This window comes from Python bivittatus, unplaced genomic scaffold (assembly GCF_059951505.1).
Source record: "Python bivittatus isolate LINGU-HERP-01145 unplaced genomic scaffold, Pbiv_v1 ctg000610_np1212, whole genome shotgun sequence".
NCBI classification, from domain to species: Eukaryota; Metazoa; Chordata; class Lepidosauria; order Squamata; family Pythonidae; genus Python; species Python bivittatus.
In genome coordinates this window covers 59,957,995-59,983,716 of record NW_028277088.1, presented here as the reverse complement: position 1 = coordinate 59,983,716, position 25,722 = coordinate 59,957,995, and the positions used below count along the sequence as shown (strand labels likewise).

At 37.8% G+C, this 25,722-nt stretch overlaps 1 protein-coding gene across 1 annotated transcript in view; it reads right to left on the bottom strand.

Moving 5' to 3' along the window:
• The window catches only part of TGFBR1 (transforming growth factor beta receptor 1), a 35,472-nt gene continuing 9,750 nt past the window's right edge, over positions 1–25,722 (bottom strand). The window contains exons 2-9 of the mRNA XM_088150157.1: positions 18,867–19,118; positions 18,446–18,688; positions 15,678–15,908; positions 14,441–14,608; positions 7,119–7,275; positions 4,503–4,627; positions 4,284–4,414; positions 1–4,035 (exon numbers count right to left, since the gene is read on the bottom strand). Coding sequence (XP_088006283.1) covers positions 3,910–4,035; positions 4,284–4,414; positions 4,503–4,627; positions 7,119–7,275; positions 14,441–14,608; positions 15,678–15,908; positions 18,446–18,688; positions 18,867–19,118 — 1,433 coding nt within the window. The 3' untranslated portion in view covers positions 1–3,909. The remainder of the gene's footprint in view (positions 4,036–4,283; positions 4,415–4,502; positions 4,628–7,118; positions 7,276–14,440; positions 14,609–15,677; positions 15,909–18,445; positions 18,689–18,866; positions 19,119–25,722) is intronic.

The window sequence follows — 25,722 nt, the reverse complement described above, 5'->3', positions numbered from 1 at the left end:
AAAAATGTCACTGCTTTATTTTCAACTTAGTGTTAGCACTTAACAATAACCAACAATTTACATTTCTCCATTGTATACTCTACAAATACATAATCAGGAATATATAGAGAAATGAATAATTCTATAAGGCTTAAAAATGACATTTGTACATATTCTCAAAATGCATCAACTAAACTATAAGGATGTCTTTACCATATAGTTCTGGAAACATAAAAGAGCAAATATATTTACCAAAACTATCGAACAGAAATAAAAATATGCAATTTGGACAAAAATCTGACAACCAGCTAATCCATTGCCTATTTAATTATGCAGATACTTCTGTCTATGCATACAGCCCCATAAAAATTTGCATTAGGCCATTGTATGGATCCTTCTACACAGAATATATTAGGCAGCCTTCCAATAGGGAAGCCAACAAAAGAGCCTGTCTTAACAAGAACTCCAAGTAACAGAGAACGCTTTGGATCAGAGCTAATTAATACCAGCAATGTTGCAGATTGATCAGAACAATACCATACTTTAAGACACAGAGAAACATAGAATACCCAACCTTCATAATGTTCTGAGAAACATTAAATATTATATACACAGAGGTAAATGTACCTTTGTTTTTTCATGAGGTAATTTAAGATTAAAGCAATTTTTAAAAAATGTAAATAATTAAGATATTACTGAAACCATTTTAATAGTACAGTACAAACAAGCTAACTAAAAAGTGAATTCATGATGCTTAGCTGGCAATTCATTATTTTTTTAGAACAGCCATTTAATATAGGTTTGTGAAAGATTAATAAAAGATGGGCAGCAATTTAAATATTTAGTAAAATCCTTAACTTCTAAGCATTTTATTATTCCTCCAGGTTATTATAAGGAATTGAAGTTAATTCAATTCAGTCTTAACCTAAACTTGAGATTTTTTAGTTATGGGCTATTGTTCCTTATAAGCATTTTACAGATCTGATATGATCAGTACAGTATAACTATAATTCGAAATTTGAAATACTACTAAAAACAACAAAACTACAACCTTGTCAGTCTTTTACAGAATGTCTTAATTTTATAACTTTGTGTGTATAAATAAAATTATAAACACACAATATGTTGTAAAGCCTTATTGGGCTTTATGGGACTGTTAAAATCCCTTGAGAGTTGACAATTTTGTACGTTTTCCACCATTTTTAACTGTCATTGTCTGGTTACCAGTGTCTGAAAAGATGGCCAAACCTGCATATTATCCTCCACATCAGTATGATGAGAAAATTGTTTCAGTATTATCTTCACCATATAAAAATGTTTGAATGCTGAACTATTTTGGTCCCTTGGACTCTTAAGAACAAAAGATTATCATATTTCAAAAGAAGCCGATCAAGCTAGTTATTTAGAGAATTGTATTAGAAAAGTTGTGAATGTTTATCTAAGCTGAAGTTGGGGACCAGTTTCTAGGACTCTTAAAATATTGCCAAAAAGGAACAAACTCTCACTGTCACCATCTGCATTTTAGCTTTGACCAGGATGGGGATGGAAAAGGCTTCTCTGTCTTCTGTTCAAGCCACCATTATATATTTCTTTTCCAATGGATAGAGCACATGTTCTCTCCTTGGCAATTTTACCTTAAAATTGAGGAACAGGAAAAACAGCCGCAGCAGCAGCCGCAGCAGCCGCAGCAGCTGCCAGATAATTTCCATCCTTTTTCCCTCCTCTTGCTCTGGGCCCAGAGTATATCTGAGTAAAACTAGTTCTCATGAAGGAATGGCACAGTAAGCCTTGAGAAAATGGCAGTCCCCTAATGCCACTGCTTACAACCCTGAGGTACTCTGTTATGCATTGGAAGGATGAAAGAAGAGTGAAGAAAAGCATCTTCATTTCCTCCTCTCCTGCTACTGACACCTTTTCTATCCTCTGCTTGAAGAAAGGGGAACAATTAGAAGGGTGCTTTACAGAGACTGCCTTAGGGAATCAAAAAAGACAAAATGGGAAGAGAATAAATTATCTAGTCCTATTCGAGTGTTACCAAAAGGGTAGAAGAAAAAAAAAGGAAAGCTTTCTATAAAAAGCTTCCACAAAAACTCAAATCCCTACTGGTCAAGCTCACACGAATGCCTTTAAGTGTACAGCTGTTTTGGGTTACTTCGCAGTGTACTCCACTGTTTTTCATAATGAAATAAATCTTTAAAAAAATGGTTTAAAAAAAGCTCATCACTGCTATATAGTTTACTTCATCCCTTTAAAATTACTGTAAAGGTCTTAACTTTTATTTCATATGCAAATTGCATAAAGGCAAACTTAAGTTGATATCATGTTTTAATCTTTATTCATACTGGTTTTAAAACTATAGTAACTTTTGATTTATAAATTAACTGTTTTACAATATTAGTTATGATTAGTAATGTAGTGTGCAAAACTTAAAATTTACAAAGGCACACTTAAAATATATCAAATGACTCTGCATAGTTTTTTTATATTCTATATTATAAGTATATTGTCAGTTCATGAAATTATATCTATTGGTATCTAAATGTTATAGTTTATATGCCCCAGGTATGCTGAAAGAAACAAAAGCAAACGTATTACAAATTTCCAATTACTACATTAATATATAAGTGGGACGGGCTTGCACGAAGAGCTATGGGACATGCAAAAGGAGCAATACTGAACCTCTTGGTAGCAAAGATGGTAGCAAGAAAATGTCTATACTTGCCTCCATTTCTCCAAAGTTTGGTATCAGTACAATGAAAGCCAACATTAAAAACTATGTGTGTTGACCAAATCCACACAGCAAATCTAGATGCTAGAAAAATTTCCATTTTGCACAGACTGAATCCAGTAAGACTTTCTAAATACATTGTTTTTCTGCATGGATTGTCCTCAGTAAAGCATTTAGCAAATTTTAGCAAAGGACTTTTCATTGCACAGAAAGAACAATGTAAAAATATTTTTTCTGACATATGATATTTAAGTAGTAAGATTTATTTTAACGGGTTAGTGTTCATATCAAATGTAAAAACAACATCAAAATCCTTTACAAGTAAAGCTCTTTTTAAGAATTCCATATTTGACACCACTGTTCATTGTGATATATAAAGCATGGGAATAGCACAGAATTAATTGGTATACTTCAGTTCCTATTGTCTAGTGAATAAGAGCATTTGATAAAAATAAATTCATGCATGAGTATGAAATCATCATATAGCCAATCATCATATTATTTAATGCAGCTTGGTGCCATCCTGTAAGTTAGGATTCCCAACCAGCAGAACCCTGGCAATGCTGCATGGGAAATGCAGGAATTTGGTAATACCAAAGTATGTAGAAGATTGAGGAATGCAGATTTACTGTCATTATACAAGGATCAAGGACTTTGTATATCCTAATGAATTGCATTAAGAAAATTCAAAAGTGGCACTAACTAGTACAGTACAATGGTTTTAAAGGCAAGTAATGTTCTGATGCAAAAGACAGAAACATAATACAAAGTATTGCATAAATTGTGTATGTATGTTCCAGATAAAATGAGGTCACATATGTAAGTTCCAATGAAAGGCGTTCAATAATAGTGTCTTAATAATGAAACAAAATAATTTGACAGGAATATACAGTGTGTACCATCATGAACATATCTTTCTTATTGTCCTTCAGTGCTGTGCATGGCATGCGCAAGTTCCACTTTCCAGCTTGTTCTTTGTGTTTTCAATGTAACAGATATCAGTGTGGCCTTCGAAAAATAATTAAGAACCTGTACAACCATTTACTGCATCTATAGAAATCCTGGACTAATAACTGATTATCCTATCCTGTATAAAAGGCAGCAATATTCTTCTGTTCCCTCCGTGAGGTAGAACAATTCTTAATGCACAAGAAGGTGCACATATGGACTTTCAAATGTTTTCTTGAATACTATTTCCAAAATCACATTTTTATTCCTTCTTGCTGACTGAGTTGTGACAGAGTTTTCTTTATGCGTAAAGCTGTTAGTCTAGCTGCACCATTGGCATACCAGCATTCTCGCATAATCTTGGCCATTACTCGTAATGCCTGTAAAGCCAAAAAACAAAACAGGAAATAGTAGTTTGTGAGCCATTATTTGGTATCACAACCAAAACATTTTACCACATTTATCCATAAATGGAAATACAAAGTATGAGTCCATAATCTCAAACAGAACAGTCCTGACATTCATAATTCTTTTAATTCAAATTCTAAAATCAAAATATTGATTTTATTTTTTAAAAATTGCTTTATTTTTTAAAGATTTTAAAACTTATCTGAAGAAAAGAACTTACCTCACAGCTTTGCCATCTATTTGGAATATTGGGTCGTAGCTTCTGTTCACAAACAATTCTCCTCATTTCCTCAACTGAAGGATCAGAAGGGACAAGGTCATAATATGGTAACTGATAATCCTCATGGATTCCTGATAATATATAAACCAATATACAACTTAAGGTTCGTTTCTGACACTGATTAAAGTTAATTTTTTGTTTTTTTCTATTTGAACCTACCACCAACTGAACATCGGCGAGCTATTTCCCAGAATACTAGTCCCATTGCATAAATATCTGCTCTTTTGAAAGATTCAAAATGCTTCATGTTTATTGAATCATCAAGTACCTCAGGAGCCATGTACCTATGAATATAAAGACCAATATATATTATTTATAAAGCAATGCTGCTTTAACATTATTCACATTTTATTATTTAAAGGTATCATAAGCAGTTGTCACACCTGGCCAATTCAACTCTACAAAGTAACAACTGTCTGAAGTATATACATTATTATTGGCTACTCCAATGAAACCCACAAAGTTTGTCATTTTTTAAAAACAACAACTTTAAACAGCATTGAAAAACTAAATTATTCATTATTGCAGTTGAGCAGAGTAATACACTAATATAACATTGATTTCAAAATCCTAATTATTAAGTCTGCACCACAGCTTTTGAAAACTTTGATTTATAAAATCAAAATCTTATGCAGCATCCCTTGAAGACTGCCTTGAGAGTATTAGTTTACTCAATAGTATGTGGCTGTTCCCAAAAAGGCCAGAAACCCCAAGCAAAACAGCAATGCTAATTTCTGACTCAGGGCTATACTTCTTGCACTGCTGTTTGAGACCTGGGACCAGACACATTTACATTCTTTTCTTATTTGGGGAGGAAAGTAGTTTGGCTATGAAAGGATTGAATAATCTGCTTTGTCTTAACAGAGGGCTAAAACATTCAGGGCTGCCTCTTTCCTGTTGTTCAACTCAAGACCTAATAGCTATTTAATTAATTATTTGCAGTTAATCACTGCAAATAATTCGCATCCATTCATGAAGGGAGACAGTTGGAACACCTCTTAAATGCCTGCACATCATTTTGAACAGTGCCTACTATTGCACTGTTTGAATTGACAGCACATACATTACTTCTTCATTGCAACCGGGCTCTACATAGCTGGAGGGGAGGACTCTTGAGGCTGCCATAGAGTTGTGTTGTGTCATTCCCTTTTCAGTATCTTAGATATTCTCTTGGCCCTTGAGTAATATTAGGGGATGGACGGAACTGAACTCTGAAGTTCTCTTGGCCCTGTATCAGGAGGGGATATGGAAAATTTAAAGTCTGAATGAAACAAGGAAGAAAAATGAATGACTGAATTCTTAAGATACACTCTAGACTCAGCTGAATCCAGCAAGGTGATGAAAAAAGACAAATAATGAAAAGACAATGTGAAGACTGAATCTCGTATTTTGGAACTATAGGAGGGAATGAGTATCGTCTCCCTGGACAAATATGGGAGAGGAGCAGGGCACAAGATGCATATGTGTACAGGTGGTGTTTGTATGATGAAATTATTACATGTGTATTGTCAGTTTGGCATCACTATGGTTTGTTGCAGATATTGTTGATCCTTGGGGAGAGTCAAGTGAACTAAGTAGTCTTCTGAGTCAAGCTTAACTTCTGGTCACTTCATAGTCATGTCCACAATGTTTTCTTGGGAAGAATACTAAACAATTTGCTTTTTTTGGAGTTGTTTTTTTCAACTCTAACCTACAGCTCTGATATTTCCAGGTATTAACCAGATCTGACTCTGCTTAGTTTTTTAAAATCAGTCAGGTTTGGCTATCTGCTGCCACCTAGCAGGGCTACTTTATGTACAATATTATATTCTAATTTTTTCTGTGACTGCCTAGAGTATGCTGTACGATTTCTGACAAAACAAGGCATTGAGAGAGATGGACAACTAACAGATTAAATGAGCAAATAATTGGGTTTCACTATATCAGGCTGCCAGTGAGGGTCTTTTTCTCACAAAATGCTCCTCCATACAGAAAACTGATTTGTCATAGAAAACTAGACTAGAATTATATTTTACGATAAACATATTATAAGATTTCATCTGGAACCTAAAGTAATACAGTACATTCCAGATAGAAGTTTATCTGTCATTGGTAAAAACAAGGCTAATACAGATTTAAATGGAAACTTTGTGTGTCATTTATATTTCCAAAAATTTTCAAGATTAAAGGATTACATGTTAGTAGAATCAACAATGATTGAAGAATGCTACTCCAAGGATTAGTGTACATCATTCTTCTCCATTTTATTTATTACTCTGTGGAGAAGAGGATCAACTTTCAATCACTTATGCCTTCATACTGAAAGAGAAGGCACTACTCAGCAGTTCTAGGTCACTTACTGGTGGAGAGTAAAGGAAGGAAGAAAGAATGAGGCAAGGTACATTATTTCCTCTCATTTGGGAGCATACAGCAATGTGTTTATCTTTTTAATTCCCTGTTTTAGACAAGTTAGGATGACAGGCAGTAACTTTCAAATGAGTTCATGCTTAAGTTGAGATTCCAGATCCAAGTTCAATATGAGGCACATATTATATTGGTTTTCATGATGTAGTACTGAGAGAAAGTTTGTGAAATCTATAACCTGAATCTTTTTAACTATTAATAGGACTTAGAAGAAACTCTGATCACACTATAGGTCACATTACTGCTGGATTCTAATGGATTCAACAGACTTTCTCCCATTGCTGTAGGAATAACTGCTCTCAACATCTACCCATTAGCTAGTCTTCAGGTTTGAATTATGTAAAATATTCTATTAAAAGATCATGGGTTTACCTTTTTGTTCCCACTCTGTGATTTGGTGCAATATCTATTGTATCTGTAGCTGAATCGTGTCTCACTGCCAGACCTAAATCTGCAATGCAACAAGTTCCATTTTTCTTTACTAATATATTTTTTGATTTCAAGTCTCTATGAGCTATAGCTGGTTTACCTGCAATTAAAACACACAGAAGCACTATTAATATCATCAAACAAACAAACCCTGAGTTCTTACTCAAGGCACAAAAGATCAGGCTCAAATTATCCCACTTCAGACACACTATGCAAAGACCTAATTCTCTGGAGAAGACTCTAATGCTGGGAAAGGTGGAAGGAGAGGATGACCAGCAGCAAGATAGAGAAACTCAGTTATGCTGGCAATGAGTGCACAGTTGGAAGACCCGAAAGACCATGTTAGGGACAGATCATAATGGAGAAAATCTATCTATATGCTCGGTAAAAGTTGACAATGACTTGATGGCACATAATCAATATACACAACTTATTTTATTACATATTTAAATTCAGGATGACTGCAGAACTCTGACAATTTGTTTGATGTTAAATGATTTTAATAAATAGTATCTAAACATCTGCTTAATTTTGGAACAATTCTGAAATGATTTTAGAGGGAAATTCATACTCAGGATCTGATAACCTATTTAAGATTATATAAACCAAAGGTATACAAATACTAAATTACCACAACAAATAAATAGTGTATTTAATTAGTATCTAGATGTTTTGACCATTGTATCTTCTTCATTGGAGGGTAATAACAAGAAATGCTTATTTTTCAATACCATATTAATGGGACTTAATTTGTGCAAACTCCAAAATATAATGCATTTCAATCCTGTGTCAATATATATTCACAATGATTATTGTAATCAATTTTTTTGGCTCCTGAGGGGATCATTAAACTTTTTCTAATTTCAGCTTTAAAACAGAAAGTAAACTTATACCAATGACACTGATTAAAGAATCCTTTTAATCAACCTGAATTTAGAAAAGAATATTAGTGTCTATCAAGATTTACTAAATAAACATGAACATGTTTTAAAGCAGGGTTTCCCAAACTGTTAGGTGTGCCTCCTTTGGGAAGTGCAGACAGAGTCCAGGGGAGGTGTGAAGAACCTTTTAGTTACATTGTTACAATAATTCCACCTTTCCCAAAGTTTCATTGTATTGTTTTCATTATTCATTTGTGTTCATTTTGATGTTTGGATTGTTAGGGGAGGTATGTACATTAAGATTACACTGAAGGAAAGTATAATGGCAAAAAGTATAGGAAGTAAAGTACTGTATCTGCTTTAAAAGAATTACAATTTAATCAGAATGCTATTATCTGAAAACAGAGGAAGAGGTATGCCGCATATCTAAGCACTACAAAAAAGAAGTAACTAGAGAATTAGTTCACAATACTCAAAGTTACCCAGTGGTCCTAACAAAAAGGCTAAAATCTTTGAAGGGATAAAATACAGATATATCTCACCTGACATGAGCAACTTATTTCTAATCCAAATAAGCCAGTATTTTACAACATAAGATCCACAAATACACAAAGTCCTTACCTAATGACCACAACTGGGACTGGAATCTTGGTTGCTGAGCAAAGTGGTTGTTAAGTGAGACGCCTACATGACTGCTTTGCTCAATGACTGCAATCCAGGCAATCCTGATTGAGGTTGCTAAGCAATCTCCCACATCGTTAAGTGGATGGAGTGTCTGCTGAAGGATTTCAGCTCAGTGCAGAGCTGAAATCCTCCCGGTGGGCAGCTCTTTGAGAGCAAAAGGGCTGCCTGCCAGACTGTTTCAGCTCCGTGTACAGCTGGAATCCTCCCAGCAGGCAGCCCTTTGGCTCTCAAATGTACCTACAGCCTGCCGAAGGGTTTGCCCTCCTCTCCGTGGACGGAGGGGAAATCCTTCCTGGGGCTGGAGGAATGGAGCTCAGATGTTTGGGATTTGAGCTCCGTTCCTTCACACCGCTGAGGGGTTTCACCTCCCCACTCAGTGGTAGGCAGGAACAAAGCTCAAATCTTCAGGATTTCAGCATTGTTCCTCCCCACTGCCGAGGGGTTTTCCTTCCCCACCCAGCAGTGTGAAGCGTCTTTCTCCTTCGGAAGCTATGCTATGGGTTGGACAGCCCTCTATATGGGGCAGGGAGCCCAAGTTCAACTTGCCTCTTGTTTTGATCACAGAAAAATCTGATATCGGGCTGTTTTCTTCTGACTGGGCAAGAACTAACTCTCACAGCTCTGGCACCGCAGTTAACAAGGCAAAGATGCCAGAAACTGCTAATATCCATCTGATTACAGCTCCCACTTGGACAGAGTATTTCCAGCCATCCCTGTTCTGAAATTATCAAATGATACTTGAAAATAATTTATTATCATGTGGAAACTGAAAAATACCTGACTTCTTTAAGCTCTTTTTTAAAGAGGTGCATTTTTTCCTTCTTTCTAATGCTTTGCTATTATGTCTACTTGTATTCAAGCTGTTAAGACTTTTTTATTATACACTGTTACTTACTTCTGAATGTGTTGAATGTTAACCTCTTATAGCTTTCTGATTTTTTTCCTCTCCCTTCTCCTGGGCTTCTCCATTTTGGCTTTCTTTTTGTAAAATAAATGATGACATGATGTAATAATATGTCATGCGTTGTTGTTCATCTGAGGTCATATTTACCTACTTTTGAGAACTGCTAAGGACCAGATGATTTTTATTATGTCCTGATACGTAAAACCATAGAACTCAAAGAGGGTGTACTTTTTTTTTTTTTTTCACACAACTGTACATATTCTGTTACATATATGTAACAGAAAAACAATGAGTAATATAGGATCTAAAAAATAACTAAGAACAGATATAATAAAATAGAACAGAATAAAAATAGTATTATAAGAAGTTCCAAACTTAATTAATGGTGCGGTATATTGTATAGCCCCTTCATGGATCACTGCCTTGTCGTGGCGAAGGGGCTTGCGTAACTCAGTGAAGCCATGAGCTATACCGTGCAGGGCCACCCAAGACGGACAGGTCATGACAGAGAGTTCTGACAAAATGTGGTCCACTGGAGAAGGAAATGGCAACCCACTCCAGTATCCTTGCCAAGAAAACCCCATGGACAATGTTAAAAGGCTAAAAGATATGATGCCGGAAGATGAGCCCCTCAGGTCGGAAGGTGTCCAATATGCTACTGGGGAAGAGCGGAGGGCATTTCCAAGTAGCTCCAGAAAGAGTGAAGCGGCTGGGCCAAAGCCGAAAGGACGTTCAGCTGTGGATGTATCTGGAAGCGAAAAGAAGGTCCGATGCTGTAAAGAACAATATTGTATAGGTACCTGGAATGTAAGATCTATGAACCAAGGCAAGCTGGATGTGGTCAAACATGAGATGACAAGATTGAACGTCGACATCTTGGGAATCAGCGAACTGAAATGGACGGGAATGGGTGAATTTAATTCGGGTGACCATTATATCTACTACCGTGGGCAAGAAACCCTTAGAAGAAATGGAGTTGCACTCATAGTGAATAAGAGAGTGGGAAAGGCAGTAATGGGGTACAACCTCAAAAACGACAGAATGATCTCAGGGCGTATCCAAGGCAAACCATTCAATATCACAGTCATCCAAGTCTATGCCCCAACCACTGATGCTGAAGAAGCTGAAGTTGACCGCTTCTATGAAGACCTACAACACCTTCTAGAACTAGCACCAAAAAAAGATGTCCTTTTCATCATAGGGGATTGGAATGCTAAAGTAGGAAGTCAAGGAGTAATCGGAATAACAGGCAAGTTTGGCCTTGGAGTACAAAATGAAGCAGGGCAAAGGCTAATAGAGTTCTGTCAAGAGAACAAGCTAGTCATAGCAAACACTCTTTTCCAACAACACAAGAGACGACTCTACACATGGACATCACCAGATGGTCAATACCGAAACCAGATTGATTATATACTTTGCAGCCAAAGATGGAGAAGCTCTATACAGACAGCAAAAACAAGACCAGGAGCTGACTGTGGCTCAGATCATGAGCTTCTTACTGCAAAATTTAGGCTTAAATTGAAGAATGTAGGGAAAACCACTAGACCACTCAGGTATGACTTAGATCATATTCCTTGTGAGTACACAGTGAAGGTGATCAATAGATTTAGAGGATTAGATTTGGTAGACAGAGTGCCTGAAGAACTATGGACGGCGGTCCGTAACATTGTACAGGAGGCAGCAACTAAAACCATCCCAAAGAAAAAGAAATGCAAGAAAGCAAAATGGCTGTCTGATGAGGCTTTACAAATAGCTGTGGAAAGAAGGAATGCGAAAAGCAAGGGTGAAAGGGAAAGATATAAGCAACTGAATGCAGATTTCCAGAGAATAGCCAGGAGAGATAAGAAGGCCTTCTTAAATGAACAATGCAAAGAAATCGAGGAAAACAATAGAATGGGGAAGACTAGAGATCTCTACAAGAAAATTGGAGATATGAAAGGAACGTTTAGTGCAAAGATGGGCATGATAAAGGACAAAAAAGGCAGGGACCTAACAGAAGCAGAAGAGATTAAGAAGAGGTGGCAAGAATACACAGAAGAACTATACAAGAAAGATCTTAATGTCCCTGATGTCCACGCTGGTGTGATCACTGACCTTGAGCCAGACATCCTAGAGAGTGAAGTCAAGTGGGCCTTAGGAAGCATTGCTAACAACAAAGCTAGTGGAGATGACAGTATTCCAGCTGAGTTATTTAAAATACTAAAAGATGATGGTGTTAAAGTGCTGCACTCAATATGCCAGCAAGTTTGGAAAACGCAACAGTGGCCACGGGATTGGAAAAGGTCAGTTTACGTTCCAATTCCAAAGAAGGGCAACGCCAAAGAATGCTCAAACTATCGCACAATTGCACTCATTTCACATGCTAGCAAGGTTATGCTTAAAATCCTACAAGCTAGGCTTCAGCAATACATGAACCGAGAACTACCGGATGTACAAGCTGGGTTTCGAAGAGGCAGAGGAACTAGAGATCAAATCGCCAACATTCGCTGGATCATGGAGAAAGCACGAGAGTTCCAGAAAAATATCTACTTCTGCTTCATTGACTATGCAAAAGCCTTTGATTGTGTGGATCACAACAAACTGTGGCAAATTCTTAAAGAGATGGGAATACCAGACCACCTTACCTGTCTCCTGAGAAATCTGTATGCGGGCCAAGAAGCAACAGTTAGAACCGGTCATGGAACAACCGATTGGTTCAAAATAGGGAAAGGTGTACGACAAGGCTGTATACTGTCACCCTGCTTATTTAACCTATATGCAGAGTACATCATGAGAAATGCCAGGCTGGAAGAATCACAAGCCAGAATTAAGATTGCAGGGAGAATCATCAACAACCTCAGATATGCGGACGATACCACCCTAATGGCAGAAAGTGAAGAAGAACTAAAGAGCCTCTTGATGAGGGTGAAAGAGGAGAGTGCAAAAGCTGGCTTGAAACTCAACATTAAAAAAACTAAGATCATGGCATCTGGACCCATCAATTCCTGGCAAATAGAAGGGGTAGAAATGGAAGCAGTAACAGACTTCATTTATTTGGGCTCCAAGATCACCGCAGATGGAGACTGCAGCCATGAAATTAAAAGACGCTTGCTCCTTGGGAGGAAAGCTATGGCAAGCCTAGATAGCATATTAAAAAGCAGAGACGTCACCTTGTCGACAAAGATCCGCATAGTCAAAGCTATGGTTTTTCCAGTAGTAATGTATGGCTGTGAGAGCTGGACCATAAAAAAGGCCAAGCGCCGAAGAATTGATGCCTTTGAACTGTGGTGCTGGAGAAGACTCTTGAGAGTCCCCTGGACTGCTAGGAGGTCAAACCAGTCAATCTTAAAGGAAATCAACCCTGATTGCTCATTGGAAGGATCGATAATGAAGCTCAAGCTCAGATATTTTGGTCACCTAATGCGAAGAGAGATCTCTTTGGAGAAGACCCTGATGCTGGGAAAGATTGAAGGCAAAAGGAGAAGAGGACGGCAGAGGATGAGATGGTTAGATAGCATCACTGAAGCAATGAGCATGAAACTGAGCAAACTCAGGGAGGCAGTGAAGGACAGGAAGGCCTGGCGCAATATGGTTCATGGGGTCACGAAGAGTCGGACACGACTTAACGACTAAACAACAATATTGTATAGATGGTAGCACAAAATTGGGAGACTTGGGAAGATATTTTTGAGTCTTTGTCTGAAAGAAGTAACATTAAATAGAAATCACACTACCTACCCAGAAATTTCTTCAAGATCGGATGAATGAAGGTCTGTCTAGAGTTCTTATATAGGGAGCAACATAGTAGCATGTGGCTTAGAGTTTCTACTGAGCCATCACAATATGGACATAGCCAAAGATACAAAGAAGTACCCTTAAAATGTCCAAAAAGGACTACTAAGGGCAATGCATCCACCCTGGCTAAAGTGAAGGCATTACGAAATTTCAGAATCGTAATGGATGATAAATAAGAGGCTGGCACCACCCCTTTTGGAAGAATATGGTAAATACTGGAGTGTGACACCTTGCTTAAATTCGTTGAGATCTATATCCCAAATTTATTGTTTGAGGGTAGTTCTAGCATTATCAAAACCTAGTGAGCACAAACTTTCCACAGAGAAGCCCAGTAAATGAATTTTATCCAGGGCTTTTTTAAGCCATGACGATTTAAAATGATTTCTATGTACTAATGGGTTCAAACCTATAGGAAGTAGGATTAACTTTAGCCAAAAGTTAATAAGAACTACGCTCTAGTGTCCAACAAGACTATGCCTGTCTCTACATGTAAGATGGCATTTTGAATACTTTTTGGAACCATCAGTATGTCTCAAATAAATTTATTTTGAATAGTTAAAAGAATGTTAAGCTTTGCAAAACAGCAAATCTGGGAGCCATAAAGAAGCCATAAAGAACCTTAGCTTGGAAAACCCTGCAAGCTGCATGGATATAATGGGCTAATTTTTAGTTAAAATAAGTATACTAGGCTATAGTAGATTTATTAGATTTTTACTAGACTTGTTAGACTTTTTAAAAATTTAATCATAACTTTTTCAAGCAAGATGAATGTAGAAGCAAAAGATGCAAGCAAAAGATTCTGAGTGGATTGAACAGTATGGGAAAAAGAAAGAAATGATATGGCATCAATTTTTTAAAAAAATCTAAACATAAATCAAGTAGATTAAATGTTATATCAAATTAAACTGCAGTGGAGATGATTAAAATAATTTTAAAATTATATTACTGAGAGAAGATATATGTTAACAATTGAAACAAGCATTGGGCTATATGATTAAGACTATAAACTCAAGATAAGTTACCTTGTGTGCCAACAATCTCCATGTGAAGATGTGCAAGTCCACTGGCAGTTGACAATGCTAGTTTTATCATTCCCTCTACAGCAACAGTATACCTGTTCAGATAATCAAAAAGAGAGCCATGTTCATGATAATCTGACACTAGCCAGAGTTGTGTCCATGTACCATTATCTGCAAATCAAAACAAAAAAGGGACAATTAAAATTAAAAGAACAACAAACACATCGGAAAATGCACACATTTTTATCCCATGAAGAATATTACTGTATTCCCATGAAGAAGCATTACTGTAAATGCTTAAAGAAAAGCATTTCTACTTGTATCAAAAATAGTGACTGCAAACTTGCACACATCAGCTGTTTAAATCCTAATGAAGTCATGGAGATTTAAATAACCCATGTTCACAGCACTACAAAGAATGATGTCATGAATACCATGATTTAAAAAAAACCAAGATTTAAAATACCATGATTTAAAAAAAACCAAGATGAAGAAAACGTCTAAAATCCAGATAAAGATATTTGTTAAGTCACTGCAACTATAAGCCATTGTACAACCACAATTTCTCATTGCAAGCAATTGATTTTAATTCTGTTTGGATATCAATCTATAAAATTACCCTCACTTGAAGGGTAAAGTTTTCTTGAAATTGAGGTTGACTCCTGGTAACTTAATGGACACCTCCATTAGCAACAACCTGGAAGTAGCTTGCTACTGCCTTCCAGGATGTTTTCTTACTTCCTAGTCTAGTTTATGCTCCTAATATCTCCTGGTGGTCCTTCATTCAAGTACTTAGGTTGGCAAGTACTGTTATTTAGTTGACCTTGGAAGTAAATTAATGAAATTTAGTCCAGGTAAGGGTTCAATGTTTCCCAGTCTTGGCAAGCTTCAGATGAGTATGGGTTTTAACTCTTAAAATTCTCTGCAATAGCCATGCTTGCTGAGGAATTCTGGGTATTGAATTTGACACATAAGGAGAACACCCAATTTGGCAGAATAAGAGATACTTAATATAAGCATTTAATCAGAGTTTCAAACATGAACATAAATCCATTACAATTTTGTTTCCTAATAATAAAACGATATTTAAAAAAAAATTAGAGTTTCTTTCAAACAGTTTTTTTTCTTAAAATAGAGCAGGGTTAGGCATTATGTCATTAATATTTCTCATTAGAGGTATGTAATAACAAGTTATATGATAAGAAAAAGAGTCTAGAAATGTTTTTCTAAATGTCACAACCTTTGTTGTCTGCAGCTATAAACCCAAGAATATTTTCATGACGTAGCATAACTGTTTGATAGATTTCAGCTTCACGAAACCATGAGCGTTCTTCTCTTGAAGAGAATATTTTTACTGCAACTTCTTCTCCTCTCCACTTTCCTCGCCAGACTTCTCCAAATCGACCTTTTCCAATGCTTTCTTGTAGTACAATTGTTCTTGCAATTGTTCTTTGAACAAGTAATGGCAAACCTTAAAAACAAGTGATAAAGAGCCAATTAATTAATCCAGGCCTTGTTTGATCTACGAGATTTTCCTCCTATCAAAAGACTGTTGAAGCCTCTAGCTATTACTAATTCTAGTCAGCCATGCTTGGTCTTTGATCATAAATAAAGGAGACTCCAATCTAATCGAATCTAGGCTTTTACCGCTGTGTTAGATCTGTCATAATGTTTAGTCTGAGACCAATTCTGCTTTGTTAAAATAAGTCAATTTCAAATCTTAGTTTATGAAATTGATTTATTTCCAGTAACAATAGTTAATACTTCTGGGCAATTCTCTGTCTGCATTAATCATCCAGTCCTATCCCTGTGCACTTGCTATGAACACACAAAAGTGTGTTAACAATTTTTTATTCACTGTAACTTCCTACTCCCTGTATCCAGGGAGGCTTTATCTCTAAGGAGTCTATCATATTTCCACTAACAATTAAATGTGGAATCTAAATCAATTCAGTGGGACTCAAAATCTGTTTAAAGCTGAAATAGTTTTCCAATTGGGGTCTAACCATATCTGGTTTGTACATACCCGCTTGCCCTTTGAGATAGACCAGGCAAGGAAACAGACTTCACAAGTCTGACTGGAACTATACTTTATTGATATTGGCTATAGTAACAGAACCTTGAACATCTGATTGAGTTTTTCACTCCTTCCCTCTTATACTCTACAGGTAGTCCCCAGGTTACAATGCCAATTGGGACCAGGTTTGCCATCACTAAGCCATGTGGTTGTAAAATATGATGTCATGTGACTGTATCACTTAGTGATGGCAATCCTGGCAGTCCTGGTTGCTGTTGTAACCCCAGGACCATGCGGGTCATTAACTAGGAAGAGGTGGGAGTCCCAGGCAAGGAGTGCGGTGGTGGTGGGGTGCTGCATGCAGGCACTGTAGAGCACGAGCTGCGGGTGGGCCAGCAGAGGCCACAGGGGGGTGCTACGGATGCAGGCTGGCTGGTGGAGGCTGTGGGCAGGCCGATGGAGACCATGAGCAGGCGAGGTTGATGCTGCAGGCAGACATATGTGATGGAGTGCGGGTGGGTGGTGGGTGCTACAGAGTACAAGATCCCTCATACTCCATAGCAGGCTCCTTGGGGGAAAAAGCAGTGGGAGTGAGTTACTGGAGTGACTTGTGACCTTCCCTGCCAGCTTCCCTGTTGACTTTGCTTGTGGGAAGCTGGCAGGGAAGGTCATAAATGGCAATCATGTGACCACAGCTGTGACACTGTAATTGCGAGCCAGGCACCCGGATTGCAATCATGTGATTATGGGAACGCTGCAATGGCTGGAACTTCAAGGTCCAGTCGTAAGTCTATTTTTTCAGTGCTGTTGTAACTTTGAACAGTCGCTGAACAAATGGAGGTAAGCCGAGGACTACCTGTAGTAAATTAGTGAGGAGTCAGCCTTAGCTCCTTTCTCACATTTTTGCTGTCTTTTGGTATTATAACATGTTTTTGCAACCATGATCTCTGCCTCATTTCTCCAAGGTCACCTTGGAGTACCCAAAGTACATGACAGTCAGCACAGTATAGTAGTTAAAGTGTTGCGCTATCAGCATGAAGACCCAAGTTCTAATCTACCCTTAGCCATAGAATCTTGATGGGTGATGATGGGCTAATTGTTCCCTCTTGCCCCAGTTGGGGTTGTTTGTGGGGGAAAATAGGAGGAAGGAGCTCTACGTATGCTGCCAGGGATTCGATGGAAAACTGGAATGTGAATCTAATAAATTAATAAGTTCCTATACATGTTAACAGTACAGGTAGTCCTCACTTAGTGTCCACTCGTTCAGCGACTGTTTGAAGGTGCAACAGTACTGAATGAGTAGTAGTTACAACCGGTCCTTGAAATTCCGGCCGTCACACAACCCCTGTGGTCACATGATTGTGATTTGGGCGCTTGACAACCAGCTCACACGACAGCTGCAGTGCCCCGTGGACACGTGATCGCCATTTGTGAACTTCCCTGCAGGTTTCCCACAAATAAAGTCAATGGGGAAGCTGGCAGGGAAGGTTGCATGTCTCTCCCACTGGCAGCAGCCACCCCCAGGCCCAAAATGGCTTGCGCCGCTGCAGCCACCCACATAACCTGCCCCACCAGTTAAGCAAAGACCCCCTGCATATTATAAATCTTAAGGATAAGGTATACTTAGGTTAAAGTTTTATCTACAACAGGGCATTGAATTTGGAAATACCATAAACGTTAAGCTTCAGGTAATCTTTATTTCTGATATGAAAATTAATCAAAATAGGGATTTCCTTTTCCATATGACAATGCTATTTATAAGATGCAGAGGTCTCATAACAGTAAGAAAATTTCATTTTGTTCAAACAAGTGAAACTACAGTTTAAACAGCAACAACAAAAAAAGCTTACAGCTAAAATGTCACAACTTCAATAAATTAAAAAGACTTTCCCCTCATAATATATAGCAAGTTACTATGTGTCTGTAGCACCATTAACAACATAATGTTTCAAAAATAATTTACTAGAATATGGGGAAAACTAATCTATTACCTGATCCTGATCCTGAAGTGGTCATATCATAAATTAAATCTTTCAAAGTAGTTCCCTCAGATATAAATGGTCGGTCCATTGAAGGATCTTCTTCATTTGGAACTCGATGGTGTATGACTGTACGATTATGGCAGATATAAAGAATCAACATGAGTGAAATGCAAAGAAAACAAACGGGCCCAGCAATGACAGCAGCCAATTCCACTGGTCCTAGAGTGGAAGAAAACTTCCCTGGTACAGGACCTAAGAATGCAAAAAAGGAACACAAAATAGAAAACAAACAACTCATTAGTTAAATATTATACTCAGGATTTGGTACTGTGTGAAATGAAACACAATAAAATTGTGCTTTATAGATATGTTTGACCACAGGGAATCCTCTCAGCTATCCATTTTCTGCTGGCAAAATAAAAGCTATTACCTGGTGTTGGAATTGGAAGATCTATTTTATTGCAGAAGTCTTTATCACAGCAATGAGGCACAGTAATTACTCCTTTACTTGTTGAAACAGCACAAACAAACGGCCTGTCTCTGGGAAACAGATCAATTTCTGCAATACACATACTATTGCGTATGATTTTGTTTCTATTCCGTGTTACTGAAGTAATGCAGAGCCCATCTGTTGTACATGTGAAGTTCTCTTTTGTACAGCGAAGACAAAAACACTGCAAGGCTGTTTAAAAGAAAAATGCTTAATATTAGTGATATTTTAAACAGTTAGAATTATGACATTAAAGTGTCCCAGAAAGCCACTACACTCAAATTTGCTTCGTGAATAGCTCTGTATTTTACTGACAGCCTTTAACTCAGGGACAAAACGTTTTTTCAGGGACAAGTTTTCACATGAAAATTCCCTCTAACAGAGTTCTGGTCAGCTGACAGTTAATAGAAAAAAATAGCATTCCACACATACATATACTTTTTTTTAGTTTTTTAGTTTACTTTTTTTATTATCATTCAAAGAATGGTGAACTGGATTCTATAGATTTGGGGGGATATAATTTTTATTAAAGAATATTCAAAAAGAATAAAAACAATACAAATTTTATTCTTTTAAAAAGAATAAAAAGTAAGAAAAGTAATAAGTAGGTGATAGAAGTACAAAGAAAGAAATAGAGAAGAGAAAAGAAGAAAAGAAAAAGTTATAAAGAAGCTTCTGGTCTTCTTAACAGCAGTAACAAGTACATTTATGTTTTATCCTCTCCAAGGTTACAAAATAATCTCTTTCCGTAGTCTACCCTTTCTAATCATCAAACCCATATATCACAAGCTCATTTTTTTCTTTTTTCAGCAAAAAGTCCATAAGGAGATCCCAATCTTCCTCATTCCTTTGCATCTTGGACAATTTTATATTTAACCCTTGGCTTTTCCCCTTGCCATACAAATCTAGATATCTTTCTGTCATTGCTTAAATGGTACATCGGTTGTCAAAATAGGTATTGTTTGAAACAAAAATATCATTCTAGGCAAAACATTCATTTTTATCACAGAAATTCTCCCCAATAATGACAATTATAATTTATCCCATCTTAACAAATCTTTTAACTTCATTCCATGTCTTAACAAAATTGTTTTGAAATAACATAAAATTCACATTTGTCATGGTGATACCCAGATATTTTACTTTTTTCTCAATCTTAAAACCCTTTTTCTTCATCAATTCTGTTCGATCCTCTATTTTCATATTTTTGTTAACAACTTCATCTTTTGATTATTAATCTTAAAACCTCCTAGTGTACTTTTAATTTTCCCATTAATGTTTCTATTCCCTTTAGTGGATCTTCCAGAATCAACACCAAGTCATCAGCAAATGCCCTTAATTTTTAATCTTTACCCTCATAATTCTCTCATCTTGTCTTATATCTCTATTCAATATTTCAAGAATTAAAATAAACAGGAGAAGAGACAATGGGCATCCCTGTCTTGTCCCTTTTTTTATCTCACAAGGTTTTGTTAGATCTCCATTGACAATTATTTGTGCTTTCTTGTCAAATGCCTTCTCTGCATCTAAGAAAATCAATGCAGCTTGTTTTTCATTATGTTGCTCCAAGTATGTCCAACACATTTCTTATATTATCCTTTAACTGTCTTTTAAGCCATAACCCACATTGATCCTCATGAATAATTCTTGCAAAATTATTTTCAACCTCTCAGCCAAAATCATTGCAAACAACTTATAGTCATTATTCAATAACGAAGTCAAATCTTGTCCCTCCTTAGGCATTAATGCTATAGCAGCCTCTTTCCAGTTCTCTGGCATCCTTCCCCTGTGTAAAATAGAATTCTTATTTTGTAAAGGTTGTAAAAGTTCATCCTCAAAGCACTTATAGTAAGAAGCTGGGAACCCATCTGGTCCAAGCACCTTTCCTGCTTTAGTTCTTTTTATTTATACACACACACACATACACATATATAGCTTTGCAAACTTCCCTTATGTTATGGGTCCATTCATAATCTGTTTCTGTTTCACTTTAATCTTTGATAAATTTTGTTTCTTTAAATACTCATCTATTTTCTCCAGGGAAATGTCTTGTCCTTAATATAAACTGGAATAATATTGATGAAACACTTTTTGCATAACCACATTATCTGTTATTAGAGTATCTCTCTCTTGTAATTTCAATATCATTTTCTTTTCTTTTTGTAATTTGTATGCCAACCACTTCCTTGGTTTATTTGCAAACTCAAAATTTTTTTTTTGCATAATTTATTTCCATTTCTCTTAGCATTAACATTGTCACTGTAGCAGCTTAATTTGTTGAGAAATATTTATCTTCTCTGAAAACTTCTTTAATTCCTCTTCCTTTTTTCAATATATAATTTTTATTGAAGTTTTTTTTAAAAGGAAGATAAAAACTAATTCAAATTAATATAAAGTAAGAAAAAGAAAAGAAAAAGAAAAAAATCAAAGAGAAAGCTAAAAGTGCAAAAAAAGGAAAACAAAGTCAAATAAAAATAGAAAAGAAAGGAAAAAGATACAAAGAAGTAGCTTCCTATCTTTACAGCATTTGTAAGTACAATTATACAATTATAATTCTATAATTATAATTGTATTATACAATTGCACTGCAGAATGGAAGTTAAGCCACCCTGATCAATGCCTATGGCCCCACAATGATCAACCTGGACAGGTTCTATGAAGAACTAGATGCCCTACTATCAGCAGCGAGCACAACTGACAAGCTGATCTTGCTCAGCGACTTTAATGCAAGAGTAAGGTGCAATTCTGCAGCTGGCAGGGAGTCATTAGGAGACATGGGGTGGGCAACTGTAACAGTAATGGCCTACTCTTACTGAAGACCCCACCTGAGTCTTACTGAAGACTCCCTTTCTGAGTATCCATGGTTTTCTAATGGGATGGGCAGTGACAAATTTGATATATAAATAAATAAAGATCTGTGCAGCACACAACCTCCTCATCACCAATACAACTTCCCACTTGCCTACTTGTAACAAGACCTCCTGGATGCATTCTCGCCCTAAGCACTGGCATCTTATAGACTATATCATTGTCAGGAGAAAAGACAAGCAGGATATCAGAGTGACCAAGGCCATGCATGATGCTGACTGCTGGACAGACCACAGGCTCATTGTCTCCAAAATGAAGCTCCACATCAGACCCAAGAGGCAACTGCAAGGAAGCAAGACCATGAAAAGAATTAATATGGCCAGGCTGAAGAACCCCAGCATGGCTTCAGCACTGGCTGTAGACTTAGAAACTAAGCTTGCTGACCTACATCTTGCTCGCAGTGCTAAGGACAACTAGGAATACTTCAGGGATGTTGTCCATTCATCTGTGCTGAAGATGTTAGGGCCCTCTATTCACAAGCAGCATGACTGGTTTGATGAGAATGATGAGGAGATGCAGGCTTTATTTGTTGAAAAGCATCACCTTCATTTGTGTCCATCAAAACAACTTATCATCAGCTGCCAAAAAAAACACCTTTCCAGTGCTTGTAGAATAGTCTAGAATAAACTGCGTAAAATGCAAGATACATGGCTGAGTGCCAGGGCAGACGAAAAGAGTATACTGACAGAAACAACTTGAAACAGTCCTATAAAGCCCTTAACACTCTCTACGGACCTCAGTCTCTCAGGAGTTCTCCCCTCCTGAGTATAGATGAGATAACTCTCATTACAGAGAAAGCTCAGATCCTGCAGAGATAGGATGAACACTTTGAAGTCATCCTCAACCGACCATCACCTATTAACAATAAGGCGACAGACCGGATTCCCCAGGTTAACATCAAGAGTGCCATGGAAGACCCACCAGTAGTAGCTGAAGTCACAGAAACTGTCAGTCAGCTATCCAATGGCAAAGCCCCAGGGGCAGATGCCATACCTGCAGAGATATACAAAGTCAGTGGTCCTGTATTTATAAAGAAACTCACTGAGTTATTTCAGTCTTTTTGGAAACAAGGATCCATTCCTCAGGAATTTAAAGATTCATCCATCGTACACCTCTATAAGAGGAGGGGCAGAGTATGTGACAACCACCAAGGAATCTCGCTGCTCTCCATTGCAGGAAAAACCTTTGCACAAGAGTTCTGTTAAATCATCTGGTCACTCATCTGGAGCTGGGCTTGCTGCCAGAGTCGCAGTGTGGTTTCCACAGAGATCATGGGACTATTGACATGATTTTTGCCACGCACCAACTTCAGAAGAAGGGTGAAGAGCAGAATCGTGAACTCTATACAACCTTTGTTGACCTCATGAAAGCCTTTGATACTGTCAGCCAACAAGGCCTGTGGAGAATCATGTCAAAGTTCACTGCCCCGCCAAATTCATTCAGATGGTATGCCAGTTCCACTCTGGCATGATGGCCAGAATGCTCGACAGTGGAGTATCCTCTAAGGCATTCCCAGTCACCAATGGTATTAAACAGGGCTGTGTGCCTGCACCTATACCATTCAGCATGATGTTTATTGCCATGCCGAATGATGCCTTTCAGGACAGTGATGCTGGAATCAGCTTCAAGTACAGAGTGGATGGGAAGCTCTTCAACCCAAGGAGGCTTCAAGCTATTACCAAAGTGAAGGAAACTGTTCTGAAAGACTTCCTCTTTACCGATGATGCACCCTGAAAGCTGGTTCAGAGCCAGAGATATAAGTCAGTATGGACTAATTGTCTACGGCTTATGACAACTTTGGACTCACCATCAATATTTAAAAGACTGAAGTAATGCACAAGTCTGTTCCTCATGCACTAAACACAGAACCCAAAACCACAATCAAAAGGCAGACACTACAGGCAGTGAACTAGTTCAAGTACCTTGGCAGCACCCTCTTCTGAGTAGTGATCATTGATACAGAAGTTAACTGCAGAATAGCAAAGGCAGCTTCTGTTTTCAGTAGATTGCACTCCACTGTGTGGGAACATCAAGGAATTAGTCCAGCAACAAAATTGAAGGTCTACAGAGCCATGGTACTCTCTATCCTTCTGTATGCCTATGAAATACGGACAGTGTATCAAAGGCATGCAAGACAATTCAACCATTTCCACATGATTTGTCTTTACAGAACATTAAGCATCAGTTGGCTAGCTACAGTACCAGACACTGAAGATAGAGCAAGTTTACCATCAATCTATGCACTGCTGATGAGAGGACAGACCCAGTGGGTAGCTCACGTCATCCATATGCTGGATGAGCGCATACCCAAGCAGCTCCTTTTCTGGGGAACTCCCTGCTGGGAAATGCTTGCATGCAGGGCAGAAGAAACATTACAAAGATATATTAAAGGCCTCCCTGAAGTCACTTGACATAGACATGACCACCTGAGAAACACTGGCATAAAATCGCTCTACCTGGCATGGCCTCATCCATAAGGGCTGTCAAGCTTACAAAGTAAGGCACACTGCAGGAAGCACAAAATAAGCATGAGCTGTGCAAGTCTAGAGCCATCAGTGCAACAACTGTAGTGTCTACATGTTTGCCCAACATGTGCCAGGACATTCTATGCCTGAATTGGCCTGACCAGTCATCTTTGGAGACACATTTACTTTTAACATGACTAATGATGTTGAGGTCTACATCAACAATGATGGATGAACAACTATAAAAACAATTATAAATTTACCTCTTACTCTATGGTTACAACATAATTCTCTTCTTTCTATAATCTATCCTGTCAAATCATCAAAACTAGGGGTCCCCAACCGGTACCGGTCCGTGGCCTGTCAGGAACCGGGCCGCACAGCAGGTGAGCGGCGGGTGAGCAAGCGAAGCTTCATCTGTATTTACAGCTGCTCCCCATCACTCGCATTACTGCCTGAGCACCGCCTCCTGTCAGATCAGCAGTGGCATGAGATTCTCATAGGAGCGTGAATCCTACTGTGAACTGCGCATGCGAGTGATCTAGGTTGCACGCTCCTTATGAGAATCTAATTCCTGATGATCTGAGGTGGAGCTGAGGCGGTGATGCTAGTGCTGGGGAGCGGCTGCAAATACAGATTATCATTAGCAGAGAGGTTTGACTGCACAGAGACCATAATAAATCAATTGCTTGCAGACTGTCAGGTTCAGCCCAAAGAACTCCATGGGACAATACAGTTACAGTTCTATTGCATTTATTAGCTTCCACCTACAAGACAGAATCCCGCCAGACTGAATCTAAACTTCCCAAGCCAGCAAGCAAATTCCTTAGGGTGGTGCCAGCCTCATCCTCTTCACCTTCCCACACTCACTAAAGAAATGCTTATCTCGCCAAGCGTGGCCTTCGCCATACCATTCTGTCACACAGACTCATATCAAAACCCTATTGTGTAATGTGCTTGAATCCTCCCGAAACCATCCCCCACCCCCGGTCTGTGGAAAAATTGTCTTCCACGAAACCGGTCCCTGGGGCCAAAAAGGTTGGGGACCACTGATCAAAACCATAAACCATTTTTTTCTGTTTCATGCAAAACGTCTATAAGGGGTTTCCAGTCAGCAATAAACAAAGATATCGTCTTTTCTCTGATCAAAGATGTCAATTTAGCCAACTCAGCAAGTTCCATCATATTCACCAACCATTCCTCCATTGTGGGTAATGCTGAATCTTTCCATCTTTGTGCATACAATAATCTTGCTGCAGTTATTATGTACAAAAACAAAGTTCCATGACTTTTTTCCAACTGGTCTCAATTGTATATTAATCTTTAAAACCCTCTGAATCAGTGCATGTATTTGAATCCAGAATTTTCTAACTTTTTTACATATCCACCAAACATGATAAAATGTCCCTTCTTGTTGTTCCCATTTCCAACATAAATTTGAAGTGCCTTTATACATCCTAGAC